Below are 9,276 nucleotides of genomic sequence, written 5' to 3'. Positions count from 1 at the left end.
CGAGATTGTTTTATGTAACGATCATCCGAAAGCATTTTGAGTACCTTAAATGTTTAATTAAAAAATTTTAATACTGTTTATGTAATTTCTACAGTATTATTGAAAAATTTTAATACTGTTTAGATTCGATATGACCCAAACTAGACCAAATCAGCAAGTCAAAAAAAAAATTCCGAACCATTCAATATCAACGAAAGAAATGAATAATGGTGGCCCAGCTTAAATTTTCTGGGACTCAAAATTTGAGATCCGATCCGATCCAATAAATTGTGGGAAGTCTAGGCCTAATCTAAACTGTAAAAATCGAGTCGAGCAAACCGGGTTGGACCCGATTTAATCATGGAGAAATACTAGAGTCCGGCTATTATACTATCGGTAGCACGATAGTCTCCATGCTACTAAGTTGTTTTCGATGATACAGCTTCCAAATTGATGATCGGCTCTGTTAGATATGTTCTACGTTTTTGAAAATATTTAGAAACCGAATTTTTTTTTAAATATTATTTGACTAGTGATCAAAAAGTTTTAAAATTAATAATTTTAATAGGTGATGTATTCATGAATTTAATGGTGTAAAATAATTCAAATCCGATAAAATTTTTATTGAAAATTCTCTTCACTATTTAGAATAAGTCCAGTATCTCTTATCTTAAATTCAAGTCTTTTATCATTCTGTTTTATTAGATTTTTATTTTCAGCTGTTCATTTTTGGATTACTCAATTTGATATGTAAATGATGTTGCAAAATTATGAAATTTGATTTTCAAATACTTTTAATAGTGTAGATTAAGTATAACAAAGCTGATTGTTAGTTCGGATGCCCATCATCAAAAAAAAACTTGATAATACGAAAGTCTCGTGCTACCGATAGTATAGTAGCCAGACTCAAAATACTATATGTACACCTATTATAATAAAGGTATAAAATTTAATGTAGGTTTCTTATGGCTTACAATTGGTTTTTTGTCTTATAAAAAAAATTAAAATTAAAGACATAAAATATACACTTTTATATGAAAAAGTCTAGAATATAACAGTCATATTGCTGATATGATGTTTCCAATCAATCAAATTCCTTCCATAAAATTCAACCATCTCACAATTAAAAAAATATATATATTTTTATTATATTTTTTTAAAAAAATAAATAACTAATCGGTCATCATCATGTGGTGCAGCTGCTGCACAATAGCCTTCCTCCTTCTACATTGAGGACGTGTTTGGTTCACCTATTTTAGACTATGGAATCGGAATGGAATTCATTGATTCCGATAGTTGCCGTTTGTTTTATAAGAATCAGATTCCGATTTCCACTTCACTCCGGAATGGGAATAGTCAAATTCATTTATAATCCAATCCGGCTTTGAATTCCAGATTGGCTCATTCCAAAGTAAACTATTCAAAATCCTCTTTCATCAACACCTACCTCCTCTCCCTTCATCACTTTCCTCTCTCTTAATCAAAACCCTCTCTCAAAAATTTTTAAATTTTCATTCCGATTTTCATTCTGATAATGAACTAAACATTTTTAGATGATTCGTCATTCCATTTTTTATTCCGAAGCAATCCAATTCAACTTCTCATTCATATTCCAATCATGAACCAAATATGCCCTAAATGTACTGACAGTATTTTACATGATCATTTTAATCACGTCCAAATCAACCGGCTGTTCAGTCTCTGCGCAACAATTTCTCCCATCCCTCACTAGGAAACAGTCAAGACTGGGTCCCTTTATTTTATTTTATTTTTGTTTATTTGTAATTTTATTTTATTTCTGTAAAGAGTTGCTGACCATCCCAGTAATAAAAGAATGGAATTTTGCCGTTGGCGGCAGTTCCCACCTCCTATTACAAACACCCCCAACAAGCAGACAAGAACGGCGACGTCAGCTCTCCCCTCCAGACTGAAGAAGAAGAAGAAGAAGAAGAAGGAGAAGGCAGACTGCCATCATACCCCCTCCCCTCCCAGCCTCGATCTGACGGTCCCAAATCCGAATTCGCGATGGCGGAACCGTGAATTGGATGGCTCTGTTCCTCCTCCTCCTGCTCCTGATGCTCCTTCCAATAACAGCATATGGGGGCCAAAGTAATTTTTAAGATCATTATTTCTTTTTCTGTCTTTTCAATCTTTTGATTAACATGATATCAGATCATCAGGTCGTAATAAACGAAATGAATTGAACTGTTTTCTATTTTCTATTAGATCGATCTTTTTGACGATAGGGTTTGATTGTTGTTTTGTGATCATGCGTTCGCGGAATTCATGATATAAAGATATTAGTTGTTGATGAAATTGAGGGGAACTGACACAAGGAAGATTCTTAGAAGGGTAAAAATTGGACGCTTGGTCCTCAAACTTTAATTTGTTGTAATTTACAGTTCAAACTTTCAGAAATGTTACAATCAAGTCCCTCAACCCAATTTAGTTGACTAAACATTGACACAAGCGTCTTAATTATTGGCGCATCATCAATCGCAACACTGCCGCATCACTTCTAGATTAGCAATATATCAATATTTAGTCAATTCAATTGGGTTATAAGATTTAATTGCAACTAATTTTGAAAGTTTGAGCCAAAAATTGTAACAAATTAAAGTTTGAGAACAAAGTGTCACCTGTCTCATAAGTAACAGGTAGTTAGATGTACTTTGATCGAAAAGGAGAGAGAAAGAATATCCTTCCAAATATTTGATACTATTTTAATAATATCTCTAGTTAGAAACTTCAGATCATAGAGTAAAACTAGTGCTATGTTCCTTAAAGAATTCAAGGCCTGAATTCATCTAATGATTAGAATAACATTGCCTTTTTCTTTTAATGATTAGCATAAGTTGACTTAAAGAAATTATGATTCATTTATGACCCACATTCACGTGATTTCCTTCTTAAAGGCAGTTTATGTTAATCGTTAAAGGAAAAAGGATAATATTTTCCTTGACCTTAGTACGTACCGATCGTATATCCAAAACTTTTTCCTGCATCAGTTATCACATGATAACAGCTATGTAGCATTCAAACAGGCGGTAAAATGTAGTGTACCAGAAAATGTCTGAAGATCCTTTTAGCAGACACTTTCTCAAGTTCAGAACTAAGGTAGTGAGACTGCATTGCATGATTAACTTTCGACCGAACGATTTCTAATTTCTACACATGCAATGGATTTGTCATTGGCTCATTCCAATTTACTCATAGTAATGCACTGTAATGAGTTGTTATTGAAGAACTTGAGGATGCCAAAAAATTGAAACATAAAATACTTTTTGAGTTTGGCTTCATATTATTATTACTTTTTTCTAGCTAGAAAAAGTTTGATATGCAAAATATCATTTCAAACAGTGGATGTAGCGAAGGAGGTAAGGTATCAGTTGCTGGAGAGAAACCCAGGAAACAATATGTTGGAGAAGTGGAATGGGGACCCCTGCTTGTCTCCTCCCTGGGAAGGCTTCTACTGCCTACCACAGAATGGCACCTTTGTCATTTTCAAGCTGTAAGTACCTTCTTCTCCGTAAAGTCGACTCATTCTTTTGGTCGGCTTTTTACATTATAATTTTGGTCCTTCACTACTTTTATGCTGTTTTAACTCTATCCCATAGTTTCATTCTAACGATTTGATATCGTGCGACAACTGTTCGTACTATTTGTGGCAGGGATCTCTCATCAAAGAGCTTGCAAGGGCCAATTCCTACAGCCATAGGTTACCTAACAGACTTAATTGAGCTGTATGTGAGCTAGCTCTCGTAGTAAACGATTCTCGTCGATGAAAATCATCCTTTTCTTTGAATTTCCTATGAATTCTGAGTTTCCTTCTTTGTCAGGAATCTGGATAATAATAACTTCACAGGATCCATTCCAGAATCTTTTGAGTTGCTCAGGAAATTATCAAATTTGTTAAGTCCTTTTTTTTTTTGGAAAATTTTCCACCAAATTCAACTTTGGCAGTCCACATTGCTGAAAAGACTGCTTTCCAACTCAAATTTTGGCTAATAAATTCTATTTCTGCTTTAGGTCAATCAATTGCAATCCATCATTGAGCGATCAACTTCCTACAGGGTTATCAAAAAGGATGAATTTTACGTTAAAGTATGACAACAGTACAGGTTTACGAAGTTTGGCATTATATTTATTGTATATGTGTCTCATATTTCTTGTGACTATTATTCAATTCAGTTCAAGAAATTGTTATGATCAAGAACAGACACCTCCTCAACGAAATAATTACACAGTAGGAAGCATTGCTGGAGGATCTCTTGCCTGTACATTTGCTCTTGGGATGTTTTTAACTTGTTTCTACAGACGTGTTCGCCCCCCTGCTGAAAGAGGCCACCCAGCTATAAAGAGTACGCCCGTGAAATACTCATCCGCTTTTGTTTATCTGCATTTAATAACACTGGGCAATCTTCTTCATATGTTTCTTATAATACCTCCTATTAAGGCAACAATCATTTAAGGCAAAATTTGATACATTGAAGTAAAGAGAAATATCTTTTTTGCTCAGTAATATGAAATGATAATCAATTTATTTCCTGTTGAAGAGTTAAAATAATATATTTAAATCCTTAAGAAGGCCATTGAGTTTCATACAAACTGCAATGTTCGAGTTCAAGCTCCTAGGTGAATAAGTGTGTGTTTCTTTATTGCTGTAATCCATCTTATTAAATATGAATCGCCTTGTTATATGTAGATCCAGTATTTTCAGAGAGCATTCACGATCCTACCAACCCTGTGGTACAGCAGTTTCCACTTCAGTACATCCAAAATGCCACAGAAAACTACAAAACCTTGATAGGGGAGGGTGGATTCGGAGTTGTCTACAAAGGTGTTCTGCCACATGGTCAAGAAGTGGCTGTCAAAGTTCGATCGTCCTCATCAACTCAGGGAACACGCGAGTTCAACAATGAGGTAAAAATATGACCAAAATTTTCTTTAACTCGAAGCAAATTATGCATTGGGTTTCATGTTTCTTTTGTGTAAGTCTATATCCTTCCATGGTAAACCATTTGAACAAACTACGCAGTGATTCATAACGAGCTAAACTTTAATAGATTCTTTGAGGACTCTGTAAGATTTTGCAATCTTATCGGAAACTAATTCCTTTGGTGTAAGTTTTCAATGTGGCACCCTTAGACAAGGAACACCACATCAAGCGACTCCCGACTATTCTGTATTGCTGAATCAAATTAAGCTCTTCTAACTAGCGCATTCAATATTTTTACAGTTAAGGATTCTCTCAACCATTCAGCATGACAACTTGGTCCCACTTCTTGGCTATTGCTGTGAGAATGATCAGCAAATCTTGGTCTATCCATTCATGTCCAATGGTTCGCTACAAGATCGTCTTTATGGTACTCATCTTAGTTTAACATATTATCTGATTTAGCTGGCCTTTTCATTTACTTCCTCTTCGTTGAATGCAATAATTTTTATGTAAAGGTGAAGCAGCAAAAAGGAAAGTGCTTGATTGGCCTACTAGACTGTCTATTGCACTTGGTGCTGCTAAAGGTGAGTTCCGCCTCCTTGTGGATATATTTTTTGCTTGTGATCAGGAATGCAGCTAGTGCAGTGCTTTGGGTGAATGCATTCAAGTGGAGCTTGCCATACTGGCTAGGATTCATATGAAATTCTATTTGGCCTGGAAACTAAGTGCGTTGTTTAGCATGTCCTAGTACCCTAAGCCCCAAGAATAGTGTTTCCTTTCTGAGTTCGCATTTGTAGGCACGATGTCCTATGCCAGTTTGCATTTGTAAATGCTGAATTTCACTATCTTTAAATTGTTCATTTTTGGCGCATTACGTATATCATCTGCTGTGTTAGAAATCGAGATAATGCAAAAGGTGACAACTCCATTATATGAAATGATTCAGGTTTGATGTACCTTCACAATTTTGCTGGGCGCTGCATCATCCACAGGGATGTCAAATCTAGCAACATTCTTCTAGATCATAGCATGATCGGCAAAGTGACCGACTTCGGTTTTTCAAAATATGCGCCTCAAGAAGGGGACAGCGGAGCATCCCTGGAAGTGAGAGGAACTGCGGGATACCTGGACCCTGAGTAAGTTTACTCATGTTTCACTTGAAATTTGAACAGTCGTGGAATTTTTCCTTGCACTTACTACTGATTAAACCTCTTCAATTATGCTAATGAAGAAGACTGCTTATTAACTAACCGAAAGTAAAGTCTTCTGGTGCTTAGCGATAAATACCATTTTATATGTTTTGATTTATTTTGCGACACTTACAATAACATTAACTTGTCGGATCGTTGGCGCTAACCATTAATCCCAAAAGCTCGAGCCCACCCAGCCTCACGCCACGGGGCAAGATGCTGGCCCATTTAAGCCAACAATCCGCCCTCTAGCATCTGCACACATTTGCAGCATGCGGGAATCGAACCCGTGATCTCTGGCTTTAATAGCACTTGTCGGATCATTGGCGTTAACCATTAATCCCAAAAGCTCGAGCTGTTAGAAATATGCAACCAATTCACTTAAAGTATACAGATACAGCGCCTACGAGTTTCAATTGTGACACAGCCCAACCAACCTCACGCCACTTCGAACATGACTTGGCCCACCTAGCCTCACACCATTTCGAATGTGATTCGGCCCAACCCGGCCTCCCGCCACAGGGCAGGATGCTGGCCCATTTAAGCCAACAAACAGGTTATAGTTACCCCGTCTATGTATATTTATTTATGCATGCTTGTGCCCTCGTGAGTGCATTATAACCTTGGAGATGAAAATAGGTTGCCCTTGCCCAAAGGTGATTTCCGCATACTTGATAGCTTGGGCTTTTTAATAAGCCATGATGTGGACCATGTGGTCAAACTACTAGTCTTTCATGTAGGTATTCGAGGCTTACTAATCATAGTAGGGATGAAGATATGAACGGAGAGATTAAGGCCTGGATTTGGCTACAAAGTTAGTTAGATGGGTTTGTAAAAGCAATCATTGACTTTTCCCGTACATTGATGCTTTGTTGTCGTTTCTTTTCGTCATTTCAAAAACACGTTGAAATCAGCCATGACTTCATCCTGATTTATGCTGATAAAGGCATCTTTGTTCTTTAATTCCATTAGTTCAAGAGTTTCTACGGAAATGCGCAACCAAGTGCTTCCTAAAATTGTAAATATTGATTTAAAATTTTTATACTGAACAACTTGAGCATCACAGTGGAATGCATGCTGAAGAATTTTCTCTTGTTGCAGGTATTATTCGACCCAGCAGCTATCAGCCAAAAGTGATGTGTTTAGTTTTGGTGTCGTTCTTTTAGAAATTGTAACAGGAAGGGAGCCTCTCAACATTCACAGGCCGCGAAATGAGTGGAGCTTAGTTGAATGGGTATGATTTCAACAGATTACATCCTTCTACTCCTGAGTATACTATCAAAATTTTAAGATTCTGAAACACAGAGCTAGTTTTGTTTGCTGAGCTTAGTTTTGGCGTAGTTCTTTCTACTTACTGAGTATATTGTCTGCATGAACATCTTACTGGGCCTATCTCCTTTATATATTTACGGAGTTTGTAGTATTCGTTAGATGAGCAGGGTAATCTAGTGTCTCGAAAGGCATACCACGTCTGGTCTTCAAGTCATTTTCTCATAATAAGATAGATCACCTCGTCGGTGAAATACACGTTACACTTTCAAATCATGGCTGCCGAGACTTCTCAAGGAATTAAAGCCAAACTCCTAGCTTGTAATTAGTAATTAGACATATCGCTTAGGTTATCACTGGATAATTTATTCCGGCATTGTATGGAAATACCTTGATGTCATGTCCAACTTTTATCCAGCAGTAATTCATATCGTATTTTCACCTCATACATAATAAACTAGAGTTGAAGAAAATCACTGTACAATTACAGAAAATATCAAATATGAAATACTACCTTTTAATGATCATCATCACTAACCTTTGAACATTTTTTGGTCTAGGCAAAACCGTTTATAAGAGAGTCAAGGATCGAAGAAATCGTGGATCCGACCATTAAGAGTCAATACCACTCAGAATCAATGTGGAGAGTGGTAGAGGCTGCCTTGGCATGTACAGAGCCCTTCGCGACCTTCCGTCCAAGTATGTCGGATATCGTCAGGGAGCTCGAGGACGCCTTAATAATCGAGAACAATGCCTCGGAGTATATGAGATCCATCGAAAGCACAGGAGGGTCCAACCGCTTCTTATCTGTAGAGAGGAAGATGCTTGCTCCAGCCTCTACCACAGGCGAACCGGCTTTGAATTATTGTCCAATTCCTAGATGAGTCACGCACGAATCACTATAATATGCAGGTGAATGAGCTTTTGATGTATAAGATATCTGGATCTGCCTTGTTGCAAAACAAAAATCCACTTGTTCCTTGATTTTGCAACTTCGGGCCAAACTATCCTTTTACAGGACCAAAATTCTCTTGGCTGAAATTTCCAATGGATGTTTTTTCTAGTGCAAAAAACATAAAAAGGGTGGATTGCTGCAAAATCTGAAATATAGTGGATTATTGTTCCGCAAAAGCCCCATTCAATTGGATTGGCATGAGAACATCTAAATCAAGATACAGGAGAGGAAACGAAACACTCTTTTAGGTTGTTATTGTTTGTCCATGTACAGAGCACTTGCAAACTTTTTCTGAGAAAAATTCAAATAGTATCAGTTTTAGGCCAATCAAGTGTTCCAATGACTTGCGACTTCGCAAAATGATTTTACAATTTCAACATGACACTTTGTGAAATGATTTGCATTATCCTGCATTCAGAACAGTTTCAATTAAGGGTTAATGTGATAGTTTAGCTTACTAGCTGAGTTTTCTTGCAGAATCCTGTTGTGAACACTTTGTTAACTTCAGTGGGTGCTGATGATTTGAGGTGTTTTTCTTTTGTAAAAGTTGACTATGTATGATGTAAAGTAGTGAAATTATGAATTAATTTGTCTCTCCAAAAGTTTTAACTATCAAACAGAACAAGAATTATCGTATCAGTGATACATGACCTATCGACACAGCACGACACAACACAATAACACACCGTGTACAAATGTCGGCACGCTTCGTCATGCTAGTGGCATGCAACTGGGACAGATTGGCACAATTCTTTTCATCCCTTTTTTTTTAGTAGAAAAATAGCTCTTTTAGAGTGTTTTAATATCTCTGGTACTCGAACAAGTGATCCAAGTGTTAATATTTCATAAAGTTTAGTAAGAATAGAATCATATACATCTTAATAACCTAAGAATGTGATTCTAGATATATTATTAAAATAGATGTGTGAAGATAAAACTACGCA

General features: G+C 36.6%; 1 protein-coding gene across 1 annotated transcript; it reads left to right on the top strand.

The window, feature by feature from the left end:
- LOC109708997 (nodulation receptor kinase-like) lies at positions 1,834 to 8,789 on the top strand. The gene is made up of 12 exons (XM_020231011.1): positions 1,834 to 2,088; positions 3,340 to 3,490; positions 3,651 to 3,722; positions 3,819 to 3,890; positions 4,009 to 4,083; positions 4,171 to 4,340; positions 4,685 to 4,902; positions 5,219 to 5,345; positions 5,434 to 5,502; positions 5,865 to 6,054; positions 7,210 to 7,342; positions 7,938 to 8,789. Exons 1-12 carry the CDS (start codon positions 2,025 to 2,027, stop codon positions 8,259 to 8,261), a joined length of 1,665 nt encoding a protein of 554 aa, XP_020086600.1. The 5' UTR covers positions 1,834 to 2,024; the 3' UTR covers positions 8,262 to 8,789.

The sequence above is a fragment of the Ananas comosus genome, linkage group 4 (assembly GCF_001540865.1).
Source record: "Ananas comosus cultivar F153 linkage group 4, ASM154086v1, whole genome shotgun sequence".
In the NCBI taxonomy this organism is placed as follows: domain Eukaryota; kingdom Viridiplantae; phylum Streptophyta; class Magnoliopsida; order Poales; family Bromeliaceae; genus Ananas; species Ananas comosus.
This window is presented reverse-complemented; position numbering and strand designations above follow the sequence as displayed.

Coding starts and splice junctions, on each gene's coding strand:
- LOC109708997 (XM_020231011.1), top strand. CDS start 2,025: ATGGCTCTGTTCCTCCTCCTCCTGCTCCTGATGCTCCTTCCAATAACA. Junction 3,491..3,650: donor ACCTTTGTCATTTTCAAGCT/GTAAGTACCTTC, acceptor TATTTGTGGCAG/GGATCTCTCATCAAAGAGCT. Junction 6,055..7,209: donor GCGGGATACCTGGACCCTGA/GTAAGTTTACTC, acceptor CTCTTGTTGCAG/GTATTATTCGACCCAGCAGC.